The 27194-nt window shown below is 34.3% G+C and overlaps 3 protein-coding genes across 3 annotated transcripts; all 3 read left to right on the top strand.

Moving 5' to 3' along the window:
• The first annotated feature begins 93 nt into the window (after nucleotides 1–93).
• On the top strand, nucleotides 94–8209 carry LOC122589177 (probable hexosyltransferase MUCI70). The gene is made up of 7 exons (XM_043761428.1): nucleotides 94–556; nucleotides 2026–2799; nucleotides 3075–3427; nucleotides 4671–4882; nucleotides 6971–7227; nucleotides 7317–7495; nucleotides 7710–8209. Exons 1-7 carry the CDS (start codon nucleotides 334–336, stop codon nucleotides 7791–7793), a joined length of 2082 nt encoding a protein of 693 aa, XP_043617363.1. The 5' UTR covers nucleotides 94–333; the 3' UTR covers nucleotides 7794–8209.
• A 6179-nt stretch (nucleotides 8210–14388) lies between these two features.
• LOC122588202 lies at nucleotides 14389–14850 on the top strand. Its single transcript, XM_043760327.1, has one exon. The coding sequence runs from the start codon at nucleotides 14389–14391 to the stop codon at nucleotides 14848–14850; it is 462 nt and encodes a 153-aa protein (XP_043616262.1).
• A 7868-nt stretch (nucleotides 14851–22718) lies between these two features.
• Nucleotides 22719–26066, top strand: LOC122589220 (sucrose transport protein-like). Its single transcript, XM_043761472.1, has 4 exons — nucleotides 22719–24025; nucleotides 25268–25331; nucleotides 25427–25470; nucleotides 25719–26066. The coding sequence occupies exons 1-4, from the start codon at nucleotides 22760–22762 to the stop codon at nucleotides 25893–25895; spliced, it is 1551 nt and encodes a 516-aa protein (XP_043617407.1). The 5' UTR covers nucleotides 22719–22759; the 3' UTR covers nucleotides 25896–26066.
• Nucleotides 26067–27194: the final 1128 nt, after the last annotated feature.

Consider the following 27194-nt stretch of genomic DNA (forward strand, 5'->3'; position numbering starts at 1 on the left):
ATTAACGTGATGGAATAATAAAAAACCATGATATTAATATCATTTCTCGTATTATTTTATCATTATCAATTATCAATTTCTAACAACTCTCCTCAGGCCAGCCAAGCCTTTACCCCAACAATACTCAAATCACATCCAAAAATCTCATTCAAAAATCCAACACAGACACTCCAAATCTCTCTTCCTCTCTTTGATCTACAATCATCACACGCACACACTTCAGATTATCTCTGTCTCTGTCTCTCTCTCTCTCTCTCTCTATATATATATATATATATCTGTGTGTATATCAGTGTGTGCTAGGAGAGTGGGTGACCAACCAACAATGTAGGAATGGCTCAACAAAGACAACAATCAACATTCGACAAACTTCATAACAACAATGATCATGTTTCCGTCGGAATCCGCCCCTCTGCCGGCGCCGGCAAACAACCTCGAACGAACCTCCATCGCCGGTTCAAAACACGGCGGCTTTCCATCGGGTCTTTTGTTATTGTTGCTCTGACACTTATCTTTGTTGTATCCGCTTCTGCTTTTTTCTTTCTTTCTTATAAAGGTACTTCCTTTTTTTTTATCTTTTTTGACTTTTGCCACCTGGGTTTTCTATATATATATTTTAAATTTATGATTTTTAGTTTAATTTCATAATTATCTTGTATGGACTTGTGCCATTAGTTGTGAATCTTGAGATTAGGGTGCTGCTTAAGTTAAATAAAAAGAAGATGCGTTTCTTGTTTAATCTAGGTTTTTTTTAGTACTCCATTCATCAGAAAACTATGATTCATCTTACGATTTGGGCTTGTGCGAAAAATACTGTCTGACTGCTGAAAGTGGCTAGATGAAATTGATTAAGTTTCCTTATGTTTCCCCGGGTGGAAGTTAATGTCACTTAATTCGAACAAGCATTAATAGAGGAAAAATTGACCCTTAAGTACAATGTAGCTTGCAGTAATTGCGCTTTTCTTAAATTGCGTGTCCATGTTTTCATGCGGTGCGTGATCTTGAGACAAAGGGAGTGGTATAAATAGTAAGAGGGAGAAAGATGAGTTTTTGATCATAGGGCTTGGAGATTTTAAGACGCTAATTAGATTTTCTTTATGTAGTAATATATATATATGATATATATATATATATATATATATAGGGGAAAGATAATTTGAGACCAACTATAAAAAGTCCAAAAAAGGACCATTGATTTTCGTAAGTTATACACCACCATTATGATCTACTATGATATACAAGACTTTTTTGTAAAAACACTAAGACTTTCAAGCGACGGGCCCATAGAAAAATCATGTGTAAGTTAACTTACACACTTACACATGTGTAAGATACACATGTGTAAGTAACTTACACATGATTTTTCTATGGATCTATCGCCGGAAAGTCTTAGTGTTTTTACAAAAAAGTCTTGTATATCGTAGTAGATCATGATGGTGTACAAAAATCAATGGTCCTAGTTGGTCCTAAAATAAGAGGTGGTCTCAAATTATCTCACCCCTATATATATATATATATGATTTGAGTGAACAACACGTATCGCATTGATAGCATATAACAACTTTGATTACATTACCCACCATGAGGTATTGGTTTAGAGTAACTTACACTATGCCTTGTAGTTGACATTCAAAGTTATCAGGTTAGCCTATAATTTTGGGATATGGGTATCAGCCGTATTGCAAGTGGTATCATCAGAGCATATTAATTATGAAGTTTTTGCACCTTATAAAACTTCAGCTGTGGCCACACGATAACTTCCACCCTTTTAAGTTACTATATTATAATAAGAAGTGTGAACACCTTATAGGGCTCACAATAACTTCCATGTGGTTCTAAGTTGATCTCCTAAGTTTTTGGGCCAGAAATTTTGGGTGTTGGTTGTTGTAATTGGGAGATCGTTGAAATTAAGTTGTAGGGGATTTAGATGGTTTCTATGTACCGTTGTGTGTCACCATGTACGTTTGAGAATATAAATATTTTGTTTTGGAAAATGACAAGTTTTCCCTATGGATCTCTGTGCAGATAAGGATGATGACACCGATCATCATGATGATTTTGGGGTCGATTTGGATTTCCTTGCGAACGTGACACGTACAGAAAGAGCGAAGATTCTGAAGTTTGGGCATGGTTTGGTTGGGCATGGCCGCGACTCTCGGTATTGGGATAGGGATGATAGGAGAAGAGATGATGATTATGGTGAGGAATTAGTAAGCCGGTCGGAAAATGGTGCTCGTGATGAGACTGTTGCTAATGATGGTGTACAGCCGAAAGTAGATGATGGAAGGAAGGTGTTTGAAGGAGATAAAAGGAGGTCAGATCGTCGGGTAGCTGGTTTGTATAATGAAGCTGGGCGTAATGAGTTAAAGATGTATGAAGCGGAGTATGAGGCTTCTTTAAAGGGTGTTTCGGCATCTATGAAGGAAAGTAAGAGTGTGAAACATCTGACAGATGATAGAGATTTGCATAAGCATTATGAAGAAGATGATTTGGATGACGAGTATAATGATGAGATTGATATGCATGATATTCGACTTGAAGACTATAACACTGGTCTTGGAAGGGACCATCACACCGATGTAGGAGTCTCTCAAGGTGTAGATGGCGGAGGATCTTCAGTTAAAGATAATACTGATAAGCCAATTGAGGATGCTGCTGATGACTTGTCTGTGGATGGTTTGGATTCTGACAAACTCAAGGCTCATGGCAGACATGTCAATGATGTACAATCCTCAAAAAGGGCCATTTCTGAGAGGAAAATTGCTTCCAAGAAGAGGCCAAAGCGTCGGAAATATTCAGGTATAAATATCTAATCTTGCTTACATTACATTAGGGAGTATTTTGATGTTGCATATATTCCATGTCATATATCATTTGAACGAACGTTAAATGTGTAACAAATCTTAAATTTATTGGGGATTGAGTTAACATAAACAATGTAAAATGTATCATTAGGTGTTAAGTTTAAGGCTTATCCTGAGGTGGATTCATTTGAACTCTGCTTCTGTTTCTAATTTATTCTCTAGGTTGTACTTGAATTCATTCGTTTGTTACATTTTTGACCTTTGTATCAGGTGCTTGTAATATGAAAGTTCTTAATTCTACCGTGACGCTTGTTGAGCCTCCCGAAAATCAGAAATTTGCAAAATTTTCTTTGGGATACACGGAACTGGAAGAGAACATTGACAAATTGGAATCATGGGAGCCCCGTTTTGCTGGGCATCAGAGTTTAGAGCAAAGGGAACAATCATTTGTTGCACATGATCAGACGCTTAGCTGTGGCTTTGTGAAGAGCCCTAAAGGATATCCTAGCACAGGATTTGACTTGGCTGAAGAGGATGAAGCATATATTAGTAGTTGCCATATTGCCGTGATTTCATGCATATTTGGCAATTCTGATCGTCTCAGATCACCCATGGGGAAAACGGTACCTCATATATTCTTCTTATCTCAATAGTCAATTATATGCTTTTCTTTAATAAGATTACTTTTAGAGTTGTGTAACCTCAACACATTTAGTGGAGAGATCTAGTCATCTTTATAAAAGTTATGCCTAAACCTTTTGACATAGTTAAGTTACTTATAGTTGAAGCTTACCTAGCCATATTCTATGCTAGTATTCTGTACATTGGTAGAAAAGGAAAAATGTTTTAGTAAATGGAAGTTTTTTGCATTCATGATATGGGCTGTTTTTGTGACTTTGTGTAGATTAGTATATTAGATTGCCTCTGGAAGGTGCAAGGTACTTCCTCTTTGTGGTTACAATTTTTATTATATGTAATGAGTTGATTTACCAAAATATTTCGTGAGAAACATACATAGGGTTTATTTGGCAAAAAAGCTCCGAGCTGGAGTGTGACTAGGATCTAGATCCGGAGCTTGGGACTGGGGCTTTTTTTTCACCTCCTTTTTTTTGGTTAAATGTGAAGTATGCATTAACAAAAAACTCAAAACTATTTACATTTTAGACTTTAAGTTGGACATGCCCAAATACCAACATAAGAAGTCAAACTATACAAATTACATTTCCGCATACTCTGCAAGTCCATATACACACTCAAACAACTTGCATAAGGTTTGTATCCACTTCTGGAATCCAAACAAACTCAGTTATCCATGTATATCCACAAAGCCAGACCTCAAAACAATTCAACTCTTTGAAATTCCACACCTTGTCCACATAGTTAGGTTGTATGCCCCATCTTTTGTATTCCTCAACCAATGATGTGCTCCTTAGACAGGCTTTTATTTTAAAAACCTTTAGGGGCTTTTAGGAGCTTTTTGGGGCTGGGGCTTTTTCTCACAATGTCATTCTGAACAAGGCTATTATTTTAAAAGGACCTGTTTATAAAGCTTGGGAATTTAAGCCTGAAAAGCCCCTCAAAATCCTCTTAACAAACATGCCCATTGCCCCATAATGCCCACATATTAATATTCGGTTCTATTTGTTATCCTGTTTAGTTATCTCTAAGGAACCAAAACCGAACAGATATGTTCGGTTTTAAGAGATTCAAGAGCCAAACCGTCGGATTTCTGGTTTGGTTTGGTTTTTCAGTTTTTTGGCTATTGGTTTGGTTTTTGCTCACCCTAATAAATACACCTTAAGAAATTATTTGAATTTATCTCAATTTATGCATTCCATTAATTCACTTTTGTTGTTTCCTCACCAGGTTTCTCGTTTTTCAAGGAAAAATGTGTGTTTCGTCATGTTTGTAGATGATGTTACCCTAAAAACTCTTTCTTCGGAAGGACATATGCCTGACAGAATGGGTTATATTGGTATATGGAGGATTGTGGTTGTAAAGAATCTTCCATACACCGACATGCGGAGAGTAGGAAAAGTACCGAAACTTTTGGCACACCGTCTATTTCAAAATGCAAGGTAAAAATACTCATGCTGGCCGTATATTAGCTTCTTATATTTTATCTTATTTCCTGTATATTAAATATTAATTAGCAAGAGAGTTTCTTGTCCATTATCTGGAGTTCATTTGCCAGTAAATGTTTATAAGTTAACATAGACGGGTTGGGTTCACTTACCTGAATAGTAGTGCTTCTCATCCTGTGTACCCGTGTAGGTCAATGATTCACTTGAACCTGTTCTAATAACTGTAGGATCAAACGACAGATTCGGATCATGAATATTGTTTAGTGATTTGAGTACACTAAAATTAATACCAAGTTGATGTGCGTTAATCCCTCTAATAAACAGGATATGAGAATTTGCCAGAAGCACTTAGATGTGCAGTTCAAAAAGACTCTACCTGGGTCAGATTAACAAAATTGCAGAGTTGATGCTCTTTTGCACTACCAAGTTTTCAATGTAAGGGTTGGAGGAAGTCCCTTTTTATAAAGCATGCCATAACTTCTACATAATCATTAGTGTCGTATCGCATTTGTGAAACATTGATTATCTTTTGCTTATATGAATATGATCTATCTGAATTCTTACATTCGGATGATACTTTGAGGTGACAAGCAAGTTCAGGATACCTAGTATTGATGTCATAGTGAAAAAGAATGATGATCACATATAAGATAACGAAAGAGAATGCGATATATACTTTATGTATGGGGGCTGATTTTTACACTTAAAATTCTTATTCATTCACGGAAAAATAAATAGGACAAGTTTGCCCTCTTTTTTATTCAATTCAGTACACCTATTTCTCCATCACCCAAAATTTACACATAAAACATGCTGAGAAAACAGAGGACCATTCCCCACAATCCTCTTTTAGGAAATTTTCATCTTCTCCGTCTTTGATAACATTGCAGCAGTCATACTTCTACCTACAGACATTAGAGAGAAGGTATGCCAGATATTACATGTCAGATATTAGAGGGAAGGTGTCTTAACATGTGACAAATTAAAATAAATAAATAAAACTTCAGGTATGTAACATGTTAATAAAAGAGAATGAGGTTCATGCATGAAGAACACATGACAAGAGAGAATGCGTTACAAGTTACAGATTTACCACTTGCTTGAAATATAAACTCAAAAGTAGAACACTTACTGTATTATTTTGTATTTTGTCTTATAAGTTAGATATTTTAGAGACATTCTATGCATCTCTCACAACTTTTGTCCGTCTAAATGGGGCTGTTATGATATATTCTGATGTATGTTTTTTGTATGTATTCTAAAAAGTCTTTAAATCTGTCTAGAAAGACTAGTTATTTTGATGTTGGTAAAACAGCCTAATTCAGATGTCCATTCAGTATAATCCTAATGTTTGGAGGTGTCGACCATGAGGTTGTTACTAGTCCCGTTACACCGAAAAAGTGGCGATTTTGTAGGTGACTCTTACTCTCTTAGTAGCTCCAGACTCTTAGCCTGTCTTGTGAGTCAGGGTATGTCTCGGTCCGAGTCAAGGTGAGTTGCAAACTCATTCGAATCAAGAGAAGAATAATACACCATCTGCCGTTCAAAAAAAAAAAAGAAAAAAGAAGAAGAATACACCGATGATGTTGTAGTTTCATCAATGGATGTATGTGTAGTTTGTTAAATATAAAAGTTATAAACATGTGAAAGACACCCAAGTGTATAACATATATTAAATGTTTATAAACTACTCTATATTTATATATCTAAAAGTATTAAAATATATATATATATTAAATTATTAATATTCTGACTCTTATGAGTCGAGTCAAGAATAAAAAATCTGGGATTTCGAGTCACGACTCGACAACAATGACCATGTGATTTTTATGGCATTAGCCTTTAGACACATTAGCCCAAGCTGCTAATTTCTCTATAATTTCTCTATAACTTCCCTCCTTATAGACGTGATCAATTCCATAATTCAAAAATGTATTAGGTCGCACTCTGTTGTTGCCCAAATATGCACACTAGGTCTGTAGACATAATTCCTTATTATTAAGAATGCTAGTCATAAGTTTGGATAAGTTTTTTTCCCTCGATAAGCTATTTTTAAGCATTTGTATACATTGCATCTTTCAGGTACTCCATTTGGTTGGATAGCAAGTTACGCCTCCAACTAGACCCTTTACTCGTGTTGGAGTATTTTTTGTGGCGAAAGGGTCGTGAGTATGCAATTTCTAATCACTATGATCGCCATTGTGTCTGGGAAGAAGTGGCTCAAAATAAAAGGCTCAACAAGTACAATCATACTATAATAGATGAACAATTTGCCTTCTATCAGGCTGATGGTTTGACAAAATTCAATCCATTGGATCCTCAAAAGCTTCTCCCAAGCAGTATGATTTTGTTTTTTGTTTGATAATATGAAACCTAAGTACAGCAAATATCATCTCATCATTAGTTTGATATATCTTGTTATTTTCAGATGTACCAGAAGGTTCTTTTATTGTAAGGGCACACACGCCAATGTCAAACTTGTTCTCATGCCTCTGGTTCAACGAGGTTGAAAGGTTTACACCTCGTGATCAGTTAAGCTTTGCATATACATACCAGAAGCTAAGGAGGATGAACCCATCCAAGCCCTTTTACTTTAGCATGTTCAAGGTTAGATTTACGTTAACAAAACAGTATTTCTGTGCCCACAAATCTTTATTGAACTTTAAAAACATGGTATCAGAGGCTATGCCATGATAAACAAATTGTGATTAACCTAACATGATGGATATAGTAGTGGAGTACTAACTGAAATTATGCTTTTATTTTCTTTTACCAATTTACCGTTTTGACAACATATGCACAACTCTCATGTTTATAACAGGACTGTGAAAGGCGAAAGATAGCAAAGTTGTTTCGGCACAGGTCAGAGGAAACAAGATATTCTGTTGGACAGGATACAGAGTAGATTACGTTCGTCTTCGTTTACTTGTTTTTATACATGGATCAACGTTTCTGGTGTTTATGATCGTGAGAAAGGGAGTATCTGCTGGTAAGACCATCAATCATTTGTATATTTTGGTATTTCCATAAGCTCAGAAATGACAGAAGTGAATGATCGGTAACGATACAAGAAGAGGTCACACAAGCTCCCCTTTGATATTCTGCTCAGGGCTCTAAATCTAATAGCAATGCACCCGAGAATGAAACCAGTAGCTGCAGCCGCGTTAAGCTTGTACAATAACATTAGCAGTAGAGTGTTATTTGTTGATTATAATGTGATGTTTTCGGTCTGTACCTTTATAGATATTACAATAGATAGTTGTAACATCAAGAATTTTGAACTAAGATTGATTCATTTTTGGCCCTGATGCTGTTTCTACATTCGTGCTCAAGTTGCGTAATGACTAGCGTGTAGGTGGAATTTATAAATGCAGTTTCTGTTGTTTGACTAGTTCTTGCTTGTTTAATCTTGTATTCTTGAATTATATCTTCTCTAGATATCTGTCCTGCTTGATGCCTATGAACAGGCTATTGTATATGTGGATCGTACCACCAGATTGTGTGTATGGTGTATTTGTCGATTCTAGATGCTTTCAGATTATAAAGTAAGAGTGGAACTCAACAAGGTTAGGGTTGTACAACTTACATTGAACGGGGTCTACTTGCCCCGGCTACGATCTCATACGTAGTTACTAATTCATATACAGTATACTGAGGTTGGCCTTTCATGCCTAATTCATATTTACTGAGTATTAATTAACCTCATTGATTGCTTTACCAAGTTAATACATGTTAGGATAACTATTTTTGATTTTTTTTTTTAGCCAATGATAATTAGTTCAACTAGTCAAATACACTCTCAGGTTTTACCTAAAGTCTTGAGTTTGATCCTTAGAAATTGACAAGTCTCGGAATTTTTCTTCCGAATACTTGTAACGGCCTATAATCAACATCTCGTTGTCTTGTTTACGTGCAAGGTTTTACCATTATATGGTGAGGTTTCCCTGATATCGTGTACCGACTGAATGTTCGGAAAAAATATATATATATATATATATATATTTTATTTTGAATGCTTATAATGCTAAATTTGCATCGAAATACTTGTAATGTGCTAGTTGATCACTTGATTGTGCTTGTTTTTGTTTTATTTGTACTATTTGTTCAAACACAAATAAATGAATATAAACAAATAATTTTCTTAATAAACTAACATGAAATAAAGTGATTGTCATTTTTATGAATTAATGTATTGTTAAACATTTAAATAATGATAATTAATTATATATTTTATCAGTTTTATAAACTTTTAATGCATCAAAATGATGTTTTTTAGTATTTTCACGTTGTTCTCGTTTTAAGGTGTTACTTTAGAAAACCACCCTCTATGTATATATTTACGGTGTCAATCCAATACATCCAACCTTAAAATAAAAACATGTTTCATTTTGATACATTAAAAAATCAATAAAACTAATATAATTTATAACTAATTATCATTAGTTTACAAAACACTTTATCATGGACAAAATAAACAATCTTTTATAAGGAATTTGCTTCTCAAATCTTATAACATATTGCACAAGAATCTAATACATAAATTTGCTAAGTTAATTAAAATTTATGATATCAATGCTAAACGCAGTCTTAAGGTTGCATTTAACGTGCATAAAAAATTTGTACCTTCCGTATCAAAAGTCCACCTCGTAAATTTTATGGTAAGTATACAACTATTTAATATAACTTAGTTTAGCAAAACCCTTAACTATTAATCAGGTAAATGAAGAACGATCTATATTTAGACTAGCTTATCATATGGCTAGTAATTCTAATACAGAAACCGACTCTTGTAATATAAATCCAAATTCAGTTACGTGTTCCTTCCAAACTCATTTCCCCCACAGCGTGTCTCTCTCTTCTTTTTTTTTCTTTTTTCCCATTGTTATGTTGCGGATTTTGTGAAGAACTGAAGATATATAAACGCGATTGTATATATGCAGGAATGGTCTACTTTTGACTGAGTGTCTAATCTAATAGTCAATGAGTAAACGAAACTTGAAACTTGTTCACTTGTATGGTGGTTGATATTGACACTTGTCATTATTCATTGAATGACATTTAACACAAATAAATAAAATAATATTACTATAGTATTTTATATTACTAAAAGTTATATTTGACTAACATGATGACTAGCTAGTAAAATAACTATAAAGTTATCTATGTAATCATGATGACTAGCTAGTAAAATACCTTTGTTCCGACTTCCGAAATAAAAAAAAACCGCTTGGTGACCCAACCAGTTTTTTAGTAAAATGACCACACTTTTTACAGCGAGGGTCGCTATAAAAAATCCATTGTACATACCCGTACACTGTGGACTTGATGGTCCACAGTAGACTTTTGTTTTTAGCCACTTATTGCAGCGATATGTAAACTCGTAGCTTCATTTTCCCTCAATCGTTTTCGTTTCAAGTCTACGAGCAGTTCTATCGTTTTCATTTTTCCACAGGTATGTATCTATATGTAAACTAGATATTATATTCTTGTTTTCCTTTGTGTATGTTCTTGCTTTTCTTATTTTCCTTTATATATGAATGTTTTTCGTTTCAGGTATGTTTATGTTCTTGTTTTCAATATATAGTTTTCAATATATATATATGTATATGTTCTTGTTTTCCTTTATATATATAGATATAGATATATAGATATACATTAGATTTTCAATATATGGCAGACTCTATACTATAAATTGTAGATCTTTAGTATTATTATTATAGTTTATCATTTATTAATTTCTGTCAAAGTCGATTGATGCACATGGACAAATGACACCCTCTCTTAAGTTTTTGTATCTGTGTCATTTATATATCCTCTTGTTTTTATTAGTTAACTAATATCAAACGAAATGTGCATCCAAGTTAAAAATGAAGAGGAGGGATGATAGTTTCTTTCTTACGTACAAGGAATTAAAATAGGTGGTTACATTTTCAATTTAATAGAAAAACAAAAGTTTAATAAAAAATCCATCCAAGTTAAAATTCCTCTTTTGCCCCCTGTTTACGTATACGTATATATATTTCAGATGGATTTTGAAAGTATATGGGGCGAAATGGGTGCGGAAGGTTTTGAGCTTCACTTAGAAGAACCTGATGAAGAATTTGAGATACAAGAGGCGACCCCTCATTTTGACTACGACGCTAGGGTTTTCCACACCAATCAGGTATCCTTGTTAACTTTTATAATCACTTACTTTCCCACTTAATATAAAGAATACTTGCATTAAAAGAAATCACTTTACTTTTTATACCAAATATCATTAAACAATTTATATTATAGTACTATTTAATTTGTGTTTCATTGTTAAATTTATTGCATATTTAAAATGTTAGATATTTATAAGTATACAATTTAATGATAATTTAAAAAAAAAACTAATTTAGGTGTTCGATTCACACGAAGAATTGTTCAACTGGGCCAAAAGTATAGCATTGTAGCTTGGTTATGTGTTAATAAAACGACGAACAAATTCCAACTTAGCTGGTGTAAAAAATAAAGTGACGATAGTCTGTAATCTTTCTGGGAAAATGGATGATAGGATAAGCGGGCTCGTTAAAAAGACACTTAAATGTCAGTGCCCCTTTAGATTAATCGGCCGTTTGACTGATGATGGTTGGAGGGTAACTGTTATAGACGACACACATAATCACTATCCAGCTGAGAATCTGGAGGGTTACGCGTACGCAAGAAGGTTGACTGAAGATGAGAGATCATTTCTGAAAGATGAATATCATCGCGGTACTACGCCCCGTAAGATGTTAAAGCTATTGAAAGAAAGATTTCCAGGAAACTTGACCCGCAGCGAAGACATTTACAATTTCCAAAAAGCTATGCGGAAGAAGGCGGCCGAAAAACATGGGAACACCCAATGCAGGTTTATTATATCAAATTTACATATCTTTTTATTTATTTACTATGATAGAGTATCTGAAACGACATACGTACGCCATATTGTTCAACCGACACAGGTTATGTTCAGTTTGCTTAAGGAGCATAAATACTTGTATTATCATACATCAAACAATGTATCTAGTCGGTTGGAGAATCTGTTTTTTATACATCCGACATCATTTAAGTTGTGGCGTGCATTTCCTTATGTTATCCAAATAGACGCCACGTACAAAACCAATTTGTACAACATGCCGTTGGTCGAGATCGTTGGTGTCACTCCAACAAACAGGACCTTTAGCATATCATATGCGTTTATCATAAGCGAACAAGAGCATAATTATATATGGGTGTTGGAGTGTTTGAAGTCGACATTAGGTGAAGGGTTTGCTGTGCGCGTGGTACTCACGGACAGGGATCTGGCGCTAATGAAAGCATGCAAAATCGTTATGCCTGAAGCATACCATTTACTGTGTAGAGTGCACATATGGAGGAACATAGACAAATTTAGCATGCCATCGTTAAAAGGGGAAGGGAAATGGGGGCATTTTTACGGATGGTGGAAAAAACTTTATGAGTCCCGCACACTAGAAGAGTACACCAAGAACGAAAAAGATTTAAAAGAGACGATGGGTCCCCGTTTAGACAGTAAGTGAAGTGCTTTTGAAGTTTTTTATTTTTTAATTTTTGGTGAATCACATATACCCACACAAGCTAATCAAATGTTAAATTGACAGAGGTTTACAAGTACCTGCAGAAGGAGTGGCTTTTCCCGTACAAGGAAAAGTTTGTGTCCTTTTGGGTCGATCAGCACCTCAACTACCGTAACTACACTACCAACAGAGTTGAGGCTGAGCATTCACTCCTCAAGTCCGAGTTGCAGGGGAGATGTACATTCAAAGAATAATTCAATGTGTTAATGATATCCTCCTCGGACAAGATACAGAAATCACGGGCCAACTGGAGGAAAGCAGGATTTATAGAGCTAGTAAACACAACTACCCATGTTTGAAAGACCTGCTTTGTGTTGTATCTGTGACAGCTCTTGATATAATGGTCGATGAAATTAAACGATTAAAAATGAGATCGGTAAAGACTTGAGAAAGTGCGGGTGTAAGGTGTGGATTAGTTGTGGCCTTCCATGTGCCTGCCGTCTAGCTGCGTACATGCATTACAGTAAGTTTATTGAAATATAGGTAATTCATGTTTTTTTTTGGTAAATGCACAAATATTGTAATTATTTTTGGTCAAAAATGTAGGCAAACGTGTTGAGGTGCATAACATAAATGACTTTTGGAGAAAGCTAGACCTGACACCGTCGACATGCCTACTGGACAACGATCATCGAAAAGACTCTGACGATGATGAAGCTATCGACGAATTAGTAGAGGATGTTAAAGTCCAGTTTAAGGAACAGCCGAAGTCAAATCGCAAAAACTGGATTTCTAAATTAAAAGACATCGTCTATCCGGGGAGAACAAAAATTAAGGACCCTTCTGTTATTAAAAATAAACGTGGAAGACCAATGGGGTCAAAGAAAAATATACCTTAAGTATGTCGGATCATAATTCGAACTACAGTTAATTGTTTTTTTTTTTTTTGTAATTGCCCCCTATTTGTTAGTATACTTCTAAGTGTAATTAATTTTTTTTTTTTGCAGGCGCCCGAACATAACAGACCAGCGACAAATACAACACCCTCCAGTCTTTAAAAATCCAAGTCGGTTCAATTTTCCCAACCGATTTTTCAGGATACCCAGTCCATGCGGGAGTTCTTCGATCATTTTTCGCAGCCGTCATGTGTATTTGGAGAAGGCCAGTATGCGAGACACAGTGAATACGTGAGCACACAATCATGTTTTTTCGAAGAAACGGAAAGTCAACCACAATCACCTCAAAGTGGGAGACAAAGTGATCATGTGGGCACCAGTTCTTTTTTCGCAGAAACACAATCACGTTTCTTCAATGAAACTGAAAGCCAACCACAATCACCTCAAAGTGGGAAGCACAATGATCATGTGGGAACCAGTTCAAATTGGGCTCAAAGCCAGCCCGAATGGAGTCAAATTGGGAGACAAAGTAATTATGTGGGCCTAACAATGAACGTGCCAGACAATGTAGACGAACCATATAACAAAGTATTCTGGGGTCAAAGTGGTAGGCAGAGTGGGTATGTGGGTTACGAGTTTAACATCCCGGGAAATACAGATTCCTTTGGCGAACCTTATAACAAACTATACTGGGGATAAAGTGGCAGACATAGTTCGTATGTGGGTAGCGATTCACATTTCGCAGACACACAAAGTTATTTTGGAGACCAGAATAACCAAACGCAAGAAGAAACGTATAGCTTTGTTGATCAATTATTCTCGACACCCATTACACAGAATACACAAAATACACAGAACAACCCTAAACCGTTTACACACAACTTTTTCCAGACGGAGTCAACATCGTTTGACATGAGTCATTACTTAGGGCAACTCCCTAAGTACTTTCAAAGATACGTTGTCAATATAAAAAAATGTAAAGTCTGATGGTAACTGTGGGTTCCGGGCACTGGCTGTTGCTTTGGGTGAAAACGAGCAAAAATTCGAGTGGATTCGCAAACTAATGCTAGAGGAGTATGAGTCCAGGCGTGGATACTATGAGGGTGCATTCGCTGGTGACGCTAAACACATACACACTTTGCTATCAACGTCTTATCCAAATGGTCGCCCACAAGATTACTGGATGATGAATCCATATTGCGCTATGCTTCTGTCTAATGCTTTAGGTGTAATAATTATCTGTTTAAGTCTAGAGGAGAACATCACATGTTTTCCTTTTTGGAAGGAGCCAGGCGAGCTATACATAGACGACCCGATATGCATTGCCCTGGTATCGGGGTCCACACATTTTGTTACGGTTTTTTTAGACAAGGACTGCCCAATGCCTTACACCTCAGCTTGGGAACATGATAAACCTGCATCGCAGGCCTGGGTAAGACATCCGAAGTACAGAGACCGTTTGGCTGAGTACCATAGACACATTCAAGCTAATAAGGCACCTACGGGATATGAGATCCTTGAATAGTTTACTTATATTGTATAGTTATTTGTTTGTAATTCTTTAACGTATGTAATAATAGTTATTATAAGTACTAGATATAGTTGATGTATTTTTTAACTTATATTTGTTATCATGATTACTAATAATAGTTGACGTATTCTATAGCTATCTTTGATGTTTTTGTTATTATTTATTTATATAGTTGAGGCATTTTTTTTTACATTTTTTTGGTTATTATGAGCATCATCATCAACACATCCGAAAAGATAAACACATATACACCACAAACATAATTCATACGATACAAAATACATTGTTTATAACCATAAAATACTAATGATGAGCATCATCGACCTCATCATCATCATCATCATCATCATCCAAGTTGACATGATACGATCCGGCTGAGAATTGAGGGGCTGTGGGCAACTGCTGGGCCGACTGAGGAGGAAAAGGAGTTTGTGCATAACTAGCATAGTTAAATAATTCCTCAAATAAGGAGGAATTCTGGCTAATCTGAGGTGGGTCATTGTTCAAGTCGAATTCTGGACATGGTTGTCCCTCTGTAAGATGCGTATAGTCATACACCTGGGTACCCATCTGCCTGATGACCCGTCCTATGCCTCGACGATGCCCCGCCCGGGGTCCCCGCACCTCCATGACAATGTCAGGCTCTGGTGTTGGAACGGGGTCCTGTTCAGCCTCCTCCTTCTTCTTCTTGAGCTGAGACTGTAAAAAACGTTACATTATACATAAGGTTGATTAATTAACATTTAATACTAAAAATTAAAAAATCCTAAAGAGAGACACTTACATGTATTTCTTCAGCCATGGGGTGTTCCCACTTTTTATCCTTCTTCTTCTTGTGCATAATCTCGAACAAATCCACCAAGTCCACGTCCTGGTTATTTTCAACCTGTAAACACATCAATTTATCATAAGAAATATACATTCTTTAACTTATACTTTTAAACACAAGTATATATTTAATACATATATATTTCATAACTAACCATCTCCTGGTGGAAGTACTGAGAGTAAGACTTACGACCATGGGTCCCCGCAAGAACTTGCTTGCCCCTGTTCGTGTTGTTTGTCTCCGACTTCTTGACCCAGTCCTCCCTCTGGTAATACCCCAACAAAGCTCTCCAGTCCTCCTGCGACATACCCTCTGGGAGAACAGCTTGTTCCAACTGGGGAACTGCTTTCAGGCCCCCCTTTTTGGAAAAGTGGGCTCTCTTGAACTGGCTCTTTCAGAGCCGATACTGATCTGAGCAGTCCCTATCAACACACAGCTTGAATCCCCACTTAATAGGATCCTCGGGGTTAGGAATCTGAATGAAATGGTCCAATTTGAACCGAGTCTGCAATTTATAAAAGTAATAGTTAGCGAAATTAAAAATTTATACAAACATCAAAGAAGAAATTATAAATTATAAATATTTTACGTTTAAAGTCGGGATGATAAACTCCTTTCTTTCAGCAGGCACATGGTCCCAAGAGTCGTAGGTCTGAGGGATGTGGCGGACTAGTGTGCCAATGAGGCTTTTGTACATGCTATAGTTTGGGCCGATCGCCTGCCACGTTTTTAAATTGCTGGTGTCAAAGTCTATCGACAGACGACCTCTTTTGGCGAACTTGGCCTCGAGATTTAAGTTCTGACAGGACCCCCTCCCCTTTCCCTTTCTTGGGGCTACCAAAAATTAAAAAGACAAATTAGTAAAAAAATATTAAATTAAAATATGAACTATAAAGAACCATTTTCCTTACCTCCGCTGCCTTTGCAGCCCCATGTTATCTTCCACCATGGTTTACGCGGTTTTTCATTACCACCATCACCGCCATGGTAAGTAGCCATCTATACTGCAAAATACAAATCGTATTATACGTATTTTGCAAAATACAAATCATTTAACAAAATTATCACAAATTTTATTACTTTTATATATATCTTTTTAACTTTATAATAATTTTTAGAACTCCGTTTATACAATATATATTTACTTTTATACTTTTAATTTATTCTTATTCTTTTTACTTATACATTTACTTTTGTTGTATACTAATATAGTTTTACTTATATCTATGTCTGTATATTAACTTTTTAACTAAATTTTTTATACGACATATTTTTTAACTTAATTTTTATATGTAGTTTTATCTATATTTTTGTTGAACTAATTTTTTATACGTCTTAAGTAGTTTATTTAATCATATTTTTACATAATCTTGGCAATTTAGTTCTATAATATATTTTTAACTTTTTAACTAAATTTTTTACACGTCACACTTTTTAACTTAAATTTTATATATAGTTTTATCTATATTTTTGTTAAACTAATTTTTTATAAGTTTTAAGTAGTTTTTTTTTAATCAATTTTTTTACATAATCTTGGGTATTTAGTTCAATACATATATTTTTAACATAATCTTGGCTATTTATTTTAATCATTTTTTTAACAAATTTTAATCTACGTAATTTTTCATCTAAAAATATATTCTAACCAAACATTAAAACACCTAACATTAATGACTAAAATATTCTAACAAATCACTAACAAAACAAATTAGTGGGCTCCTAACAAATCACTAGATTATCAACAAATTAAAACTAACTATACTAACAAACCTATTAAAATACATAATCTTGGCAATTTAGTTCTATAATATATTTTTAACTTTTTAACTAAATTTTTTACACGTCATATTTTTTAACTTAATTTTTATATATAGTTTTATCTATATTTTTGTTAAACTAATTTTTTTATAAGTTTTAAGTAGTTTTTTTTTAATCAATTTTTTTTACATAATCTTGGGTATTTAGTTCAATACATATATTTTTAACATAATTTTGACTATTTATTTTAATCAATTTTTTAACAAATTTTAATCTACGTAATTTTTCATCTAAGAATATATTCTAACCAAACACTAAAACACCTAACACTAATGACTAAAATATTCCAACAAATCACTAACAAAACAAATTAGTGGGCTCCTAACAAATCACTAAATTATCAACAAATCAAAACTAACTATACTAACAAACCTATTAAAATCCTATAAACAACTAATAATCCTAACAAAACTAACAAATTAACAAAACTAATATGTATACAAAAACTATACTAACATACTAATATAACCAATTAACTATCAAAAACACATATAATAAAAATCAAAAGGCATAAAATACATACCAGAATTTGAGATGGCCGAAAAATTTGGGGGAGGATGACGGGGAGGACGACCGGCCGGAATTTGGGGGAGGATAGCCGGAAAAACAAACGGCGGACGGGAAACAGCGGACTCCTAAAAGTCCAGATGTCGCTTCTAATACTACTTCCCTGTAAGACAGACGGTGATGGCTGGCGGTGGTGGCTGGTGTGGGTGATGATCCCGAAACTTCGTGGTAGCCGGATTGTTATAACAAGGAGACTGGATTGTTAAAATATGAGGTGTTTTGGTGGTGTCGTGGTGGCCGGATTGTTAGTAGCCGGAGGCGTTTTGGTGGATGGATTTGGTAGAAATTGTGAAGAAAAATCGGATGAAATTGATGGAATGGATGGGTGGATTAGTTTTATTTCGAAATTAGGTCCGGCATACTTATTGCAGCGACCCTTGCTGCAATAAGTGGATTAAAGTCGGTCAAACATTTAAAGTCGTGGTTAGTGGAAAGCTGACGTGGCGTACCTTTTGCAGCGAGGGTCGCTGCAAAAAGTGAGTGGTCAAAATACCAAAAACGCTGGTCGTGATATGGGGCGCGTAAAAAAATAATAGCAGGTTTGAACTTTTGTTAAATTTTTATCCCAATTAATGCCCTAAGGGTCATCAACAACTTATTACATGCATAAAAAGTAGTACTTTATATATCAATAACCGTCCCTGAATTTTCACAAGACAAAGTACAAATTTTAATGCATCAAATTAACTAATATTGATAGCCCTAAGGATTGTCATTAACAAAATTCTTAATTTATTTACTAATTAATCAGTATCAGACAATGCTCATTTAATTACCCAAACATCCTTTTTCTTTACTTATGTTGTTGTTGTTGTGATGAAGCATGTAATAAATCATATGGTATTGATACTTAAATCATCGTGTACGGAGAAAAGGCAAAGCGATTGAAATTATGAGGGTGTTTGGAAATGCGTTTTAAAGTGATTATCTGATTATTACGTTCTTAAAACGTAAATAATTTTAAAAAGTGTTTGTGTGAAAAAGTAATTATCTCTTATGAAAACGCAGTTTTGAAAAAATAAGCATGTATCTACCTGCTTTTTCAAAACGCAGTTTTAAAAACGCAAAATCTGTTTTGTAATGACAATAACAAACACCCCTATACTAGGACAATTTATATATTTAAACGTTGAGTATAATAATATTTTTTTGCTTCAAAAAGATAGTTTATTTAAAGAAACGTAAATGTAGGTTAAAACTTTGTATATATGCACGTATTTGGTCAATGGTCACCATTGTACGTACCATATTTATCCAGATTCTGATGGATATGTTTTTTGTAGTTTATCCGCTCTTAACTACCATTATTATTTGTTCACCATGCATGAACTTGGAAGTACTGTTTAATGTTTGTTCTATGTATGGAAACAAGAATTTTAACTCGGGTGTTGCCACGAGAAACATATTGCCGTCTCATCATGCAAATATACATCTAGCATTGCCCAAAAGTTTGGATACTTAAAGTTTACTATAAGAAGTAGAAAATAATGTATAGATAAAGTTGAGTAACCGAGAGTTCGATGGTAAAAGTTAGAAACCTTATAATAAAAGATAAAAAGTAAAAAATAAAGATTTGATGATTAAAGTTAAAAAACCCAAAAAACAAATGGTAATTTAAAACTTTGTTACTTAAATTTGTATTAGACTAAAGTTAAAAATCCAAAAAGTTAAGTGTTAAAATACGAAACTCTAAAAGTATACGATTGTTAAAAAAATAATCATAATAATAATAAAACTTTAAAAGACAAAATTGATGACGTCATCGACTATCATCTTTAGGATTGTTTAACACATCAATAAAATATAAGGAGTTTTATATGTAATACGCAAGATAATTTATCTATACCTCTCCTTTTAATTTTAAAAATGTTAAAAGTTACATTAGGCGATATGATGAAAATACCCTTTTTTTATTTTAATCACTCTTTTTTATTCACTAATTTAATTATCACCATCAATATACTTAAAACACCTTTAATGAAATAACTACACTTAAAACACCTTTAAATTACACCACCAATCCTTAAATTTTTAAAATAACTACACTAAACATAATTATATCAATTAAATTTACATGAACAGCTTATACTAATCGTCGTCACCATTACCAGTAGTCACCACCCATCAACACCACATTGTCGTTGTCACCGCCGCATTGCACGGACATCATGCTAGTCTACCTTAACCATTTACTTCTTTTATATACCGTTTTTTTTATTCATGTCGGCATTATCTTTTTGCTTTTAACAACAATTGAACGACATAACTTAACTCTTCATATATATATATATAACTCTAATACTTACAGATAAAAAAAAACTCATTTATGAGAAAACTCATTTCTTTCATTTTTAAAAACATTTTTGTTCATATCAAAATTTTAACCCTATAATTAAAAATTTATATGTTTGTTCATAGTTAGAACATATTAGTCATCATGCACGTGGATCCCAAATATCAAAAATCCTAGCTTATAATTTTATCATATTGGTTTTCATTAATAAGTTGAGTTTGGGTTTGATTTTTTCACACGATTATTGATTATTGATGCATGAGGTTCGGTTTGAATTGATGTCGTATATGTACCTCGTCCCGCGTGTAACTCATCAACTAGAACACCATTAATCGTCGTCGTGTATACCTAGGTTCAAGCTAGTCCGAGTAAGCAGTGTTTACTCATATTAATCGTTGTGTCTTCGAGCGGATTGGTATGGGGTTTTTCCGGCCTCATCGGGTATTTGAAATAGGCATTTCTACTTCGATGAAGCTCTTTAGCGTGGAACCAGTTAAGACAACGTATGCTAGACCTTTCGTTATTGAATCACGACAAAACGTATCTAACGAAATTCACCTTTTTAAAAAAAGGAAAAAAAAACCTAGAACACCATACAATTTTAACCTCAATTAAAGGAACTTGGATTGGAATTTGAATCTCCAATTCCATTTATATTTATATTAATACAAAATTTTAATTTTCAAAGGTCATTATACATATAATAATTACCATCGTAAATTTTCAACATACTCAATATTCGATAGAAACCATTTTCAACACTAGTTTAGTTGTTTACATAGTGATCATATAAGAAAGGAAATCTTATTTTAAGGCATATATCTTATCAGCAAACCCATGTCTGTTACCGTAATTATGTTTTTATAACCGTCTTATTGACTGATCATTTATTTATCCTTTATAAATTTTGGATCAGAATAATACAAATACCGTTACCAAAACTATCCAAAATGTATATGTTTTTTCATTAATTAATTAATTAATATAACAATAAAATTCATTAAAATCATAAACCTCAACATTAATTATAATAGTAATCGAGCTTTTTTGTACGGTTCAACTATAACCCAAGACGACGTGTTGTCCCGGAACTTTTTTTTTATTATCTCATCTAGATAACGATCCGTTTCATCTAAACTCACCAACGACAGGCATTTTGTTTACCCTCAATTCTCATAGATATTGCTTGGTTAATTATGAGTGGTTCACGACCTGACTAACACATATACTACTCGAGAGAGGCTTTTCCTGTTAATTAGGAGCTAGGTCACGACCGAGTTCAAATAAACAAACAACAGCTAACAATTATTGTTAATGTCTGTATCCGAAACAACGTATCAAAATATAATAATAATAATATTATATATATATTTGTGTGTTTTTAAGTTCGATTCAAATTCTATAACTAATTATTATTAATTAATAAATATATATGGGTTTACTAATTAATTAATTAGTATCAAAAAATATAACATTTGATTATCTATACTACATATATAAACAAACTACCCTCTCACTCATTTAACTTTCTACCTTTGAATTACCCTCTACACTTAAACTACTTCCACACACCTTATCCCAGATTAGCCAAAATTACCCTTAATAAAAAACCTCACAATTACCTAAAACCCCTATTATTATAAAATCCTCATTAACTCTAAAAATATTGCTGAAGGTATTGTTACGGATAAGAAAAAATATCTTAATTGTCATAAATTATATTACAAAATGTTTAAACAATAATTACTTTTTTTATAACTCACGAAATTACGAACCAATTATGTCCTTTATATATTCATATTAAATTTTAATCATTGACTATTTATTTTTTTAATTGTCTTGGTCTTCTCCCCTACAATTGAAAGTGGTTATTTTTCATGGTTAGTGTCTTCACTTCATTATTTTTTGCACCTAATACGCGACTTATTTTTAGAATGATATATATGATTAAATCCTGCATTGACGCATCTCATGAAAGTAAACTGAACGCTATAAATCGTTACGGTGTCTAAAGCGTTATAAACCGTCGCCGCTGGAATGCGCGGGCACCACTCTAGTAATTGGAAAAAGGTTGGTTGGTTTGGTAAATGTAGAATCAACCCACCAAACTCACACTTGGAGTACCTCTTGGTTAACAAATCTATATATACTTCCAACCGTCCTTGACAATTAATACTAGCTAGCTAGCTAGGGAATTGAAGGTCAAAAAATATATATCTTGTATGCATTAACTGCTACTATATCCATTAGCCTAGTCATTTTGGAGTCAGATAATATAACTTAACTATATATATATATATATATATATGTGCAATACAATTCATCACATTGCATTGCATTACATTCCATACACACACACAGCTCACAAATAAACAAAATCATATATTGATAACAAAATGGAAGCTGGTGGTAGTGTGAACATGAAAACCAATGATAATCTTCCTCTGCCTCCGTCGTTTGCTCAGTCACCAACGCCGGAGCTTCAACGTCCGATATGGCAGATTATAATGGTGGCTGCCATTGCTGCCGGTGTTCAGTTTGGGTGGGCCCTTCAGCTTTCCTTGCTCACCCCTTATGTTCAGCTTCTAGGAATCCCACATACTTGGGCTTCTTTCATTTGGTTATGTGGCCCGGTTTCCGGGATGATCGTACAGCCAATCGTTGGTTACTACAGCGATAGGTGCACGTCCCGGTTTGGCCGCCGGCGACCCTTTATCGCCGGCGGGGCGGTTCTTGTTGCCATGGCCGTGTTCCTGATCGGCTATGCGGCCGACATTGGTGTCGCGTCTGGTGACAAAACCGGGACAGCTCCAAAACCAAGAGCTATCTCGGTTTTCGTGATAGGGTTTTGGATACTGGATGTTGCCAACAATATGCTGCAGGGACCCTGTCGTGCATTATTGGCAGACTTAGCCGGTTCGGATTCATCCAGAATCCGGACCGGAAACGCTCTGTTTGCTTTTTTTATGGGGGTGGGGAATGTACTCGGCTATGCAGCCGGGTCCTACACCCACCTATACAAACTTGCCCCTTTCACAAAAACCCACGCATGCGACGTGTATTGCGCAAATTTAAAAACATGTTTTTTCATAGCGATAGTGCTTTTAATGTCAATAACAATACTTGCCCTCGCGACAGTTCACGAGGACGTGTTTGAGTCAGAGGAAGAAACAAAAATATCCGAAGAAAAAGAATTATTTTTCTTCGGAGAAATGATAAGCGCACTAAAAAAGCTGTCACGTCCGATGTGGATACTATTATTAGTCACGTGTCTAAACTGGATAGCTTGGTTTCCATTTTTATTATTCGATACCGATTGGATGGGGCGTGAAGTGTACGGAGGTAAACTTGGGGAAGGTATGAGGTACAACCAAGGGGTGCGGGCGGGTGCCTTCGGGTTGTTGCTAAATTCGGTAGTGTCTGGGGTTGCTTCGTTAGGGATTGAGCGGCTAGCGCGTTGGTGCGGTGGTGTAAAAAGGTTATGGGGAGGGGTAAATTTACTGTTAGGGGTGTGTTTAGGAATGACTGTTTTGGTAACTAAAATTGCCGAGGATACACGTAAGTTTGAAACGGTAAATGGAGTTACCATGCCTTCATTACCGTCTCATGGTCTAAAAGGTGGTGCTTTGGCTATTTTTGCTGTGCTTGGTATCCCTCTTTCGGTTAGTAATTTTTTTTTTGGGGGTTTTCTAAATACAGCCCTTAGGGTTGTGTTTAAGGTGCATAAATTGTTTGTACATTTACCATGAAAATCATGGGACGGGCTTTTAATATGGAAGGTACAAGTGTTTTTTATGCACGTTAAATACAGCCCTAGCATTTTATTTTATTTTTACAAATTATTTGGTTTTTGTTTACGGCATGCAGTGAATTAAATTTGAGGTTTAAATGCTTTTATGAAAAAGATGGATGGCCGGTTAAGTTAATTAAAATATCATTAATTTTGTGTGATGTATAATGTATATATGGAATTAAAGGCTGTAAGTCTGTAACTGATTAAGTTTGACCTTTAAATGGTTATATTCGTGTTTACTATATTTTGTTAGAAATTAAAGAATCAACTAAAATGGAGAGGAAAACCAGTTAAAAGAGTCAAGCATAACGTAATGGACGGTTTGATTGATTTGTCATAAAGATGATATGTACATAATATAATTTCACTATATATATATATATATATATATATATATATATTTATAAGCACTAAATTGCAAAGTATACAGCTAAGTAAAACCTGTGATTCCTATATATAGCAAATTGGTGTCGTGTACATATCATTTTATAACACATTAATTAACTTATGAAAAAAAAACAGTGAATGAAAAGAAAAAAATTATGGCCAGTATTTGACATATAAGCTAATTTATTTAGCAATAGCCATTAGGGTCAAGTTGACCATAAGTGGTTTCTTTTTAAGGGTTAACAGTTTAGATTTTGTTACATGTAAATTTGGTGAGACTGTTCAAAAAAAAATGTAAATTTGGTGAGGTGTCTTATTAGCTACGTACGTTATACCCATTAAAAATTAGAGAGCAAAGCCAATAGGACTTAGCTAGGAATCGAACTTGAGGTGGGCGCATATAAGTCGAGGATGTTAGCCATTTATCCCTAAAAATAAAATAGTTATTTAGAAATAAAATTACTTAACAAAATATCATAAATTTTGTGTGATATATTAATTATACCTTGTAATGTTATTGGTAATATTGTACAATTATGATGATAAGTGATGATGTATGAAATAAGTTTAATAGTAGTATGGTATCCCTTTTTACAGATTAAAATGTTGTCCGAAAATACCTGTTATCCTTTAAGGTAAAAGAATAAATGATTATGTGACAATGTGACATATAGTTCAATGTCAACTGACAATGTTCTCTTGCCATATATATAATGCAATTCAGGTGACATTTAGTATTCCTTGTGCTTTGGCCTCCATCTTTTCTAATGATTCAGGGGTGGGACAAGGTCAGTTTCTTCTTCATTAATATATGCAAAAAGATCATGTTATCTTATATTATTTAGATTGTGACAGTTTGTTAAACTTTGTTTTAATTATTCAGGTTTGTCATTAGGTGTTCTTAACCTTGCAATTGTTATACCCCAGGTATGAATGATTTCACATTATTATTACCTTAAAATAGCTTAAGATTTCTTAACTAATTAAGTAAGAATCGTGAGTTATGCTATAATAACTGATCAGTCCAGTTCTCATGAAGTAGTAGATGTTTTACCTTGACCACATAAACCAGAAATGCCAAAAATTAAGATTTCAACAGTGAAGTTGTAAAACAACTAGCATTTGGAATACAAAGTGATAAGTTCTGTTCTGATGTATTGTTATTCATATTACAGATGTTTGTATCGGTACTAAGTGGACCGTGGGATGCATTATTTGGAGGTGGAAATTTACCAGCATTTGTTGTAGGAGCAGTAGCTGCGGCGATAAGTGGGATATTAGCATTTACTCTGCTTCCATCACCGCCACCAGATGTTGTGCTAGCCAAGGTTTCCGGGTCAGCAATGCACTAACTGTGTGCATCTTGTTCTTCAAACTATATATGTGTCCAAATCTATATTGTAATAACTTAGGTAAAAAACCATGTTTGTGGTGTGCAACGGTTAAACGTTATGTTGTTTTGCTTAAGCGGTTGGCATGTAATATTAGTACCGTGTCATCATGACTTGAGACAAAGGCATCTAAAATGAGTCAAAGGACAATATTAATTTAGGTACTTCTTTCGCGGTGTGTTTGGATTTTCTTGTTTGTTTGTTAGTTAGATTTTATCCATATGTATAGTAGCTCGAGTAGCCGATTCCTAAATCATCACGCAATTCACAACGCCACACCCATGTCATAAAACGGGTGTGCGATCAAGATATACTTGGACAGTTGAACCAGATAAGAAACCGATCGATGCCCAATATATCTTATCTCTGGAAATAGATTTTGACCGAAGTTTCTTATTAGCCTTTTTGACTTTGGTGATATTAGAGCATTAATAAAAGGTTTGGTGCTACATCAAGGTGATGATATCAGAAAAAAGATGAGAGACCAATGTAGGTAAAGTTTTTTATGGATAAAATTAAGGTTATGGCTGATCGATATTATAAATTCAAGCTTTTCTATAAAATCAAAATTAGTTAATTAAAAAGGTAGATATGGCCTAGAGATTATTGTGATCATATGTAAAGTTAAGTGTGATTATCATTGTTGTCAGCATGACAGATTTTTTTTGGTATGGTCTGTTTGATAATCAAGCTCGACCAAAAAGATATTATTCGATTAGTTTTCGCAATTTGAATTGAGTGAGACAAATGAAAGTGAGTTAGACTAAGAGGAGTGGGAAGAAGGGAGGAAAGGGCGACTTGTGCCATGTGGCATGGGGGTAAAAAGAGTTACCCCTCAAAAAAGGTGGAAATGAGTGGGTTTTTAACTAGGGGGCGACTTGTGTCATGTAGCAATGGTAATGATTCATTTAATTTTATTTTTGATTTTTTTAAACTTTGTTATAATTAAAAAGTAATATATATATATATATATATTTTAAACATAAACAAATTTATTAAACATAATTAAAATTGCTACTAGTTAATCATAAAAATAACAAAGTTCTTAAAATAACAAAGTTCTTAAAATAAAAAAGTTCATAAAAATAACAAACTAATTAAACATAAAAACTAATCAAGACGAATATTTTTCACGAAGCGCTTGTTTTTTGCGTTCCATGATGCTTCGCTCGGGCTCTTCAAGGTGGGAATAGTCGGTACCCAAAAATTTTCAATCGCGGTCTTCTTCCATGATCTTAACTTTCTTTTCCTTCAACTCAA

The sequence above is a fragment of the Erigeron canadensis genome, chromosome 2 (genome assembly GCF_010389155.1).
Source record: "Erigeron canadensis isolate Cc75 chromosome 2, C_canadensis_v1, whole genome shotgun sequence".
Classification (NCBI taxonomy): Eukaryota; Viridiplantae; Streptophyta; class Magnoliopsida; order Asterales; family Asteraceae; genus Erigeron; species Erigeron canadensis.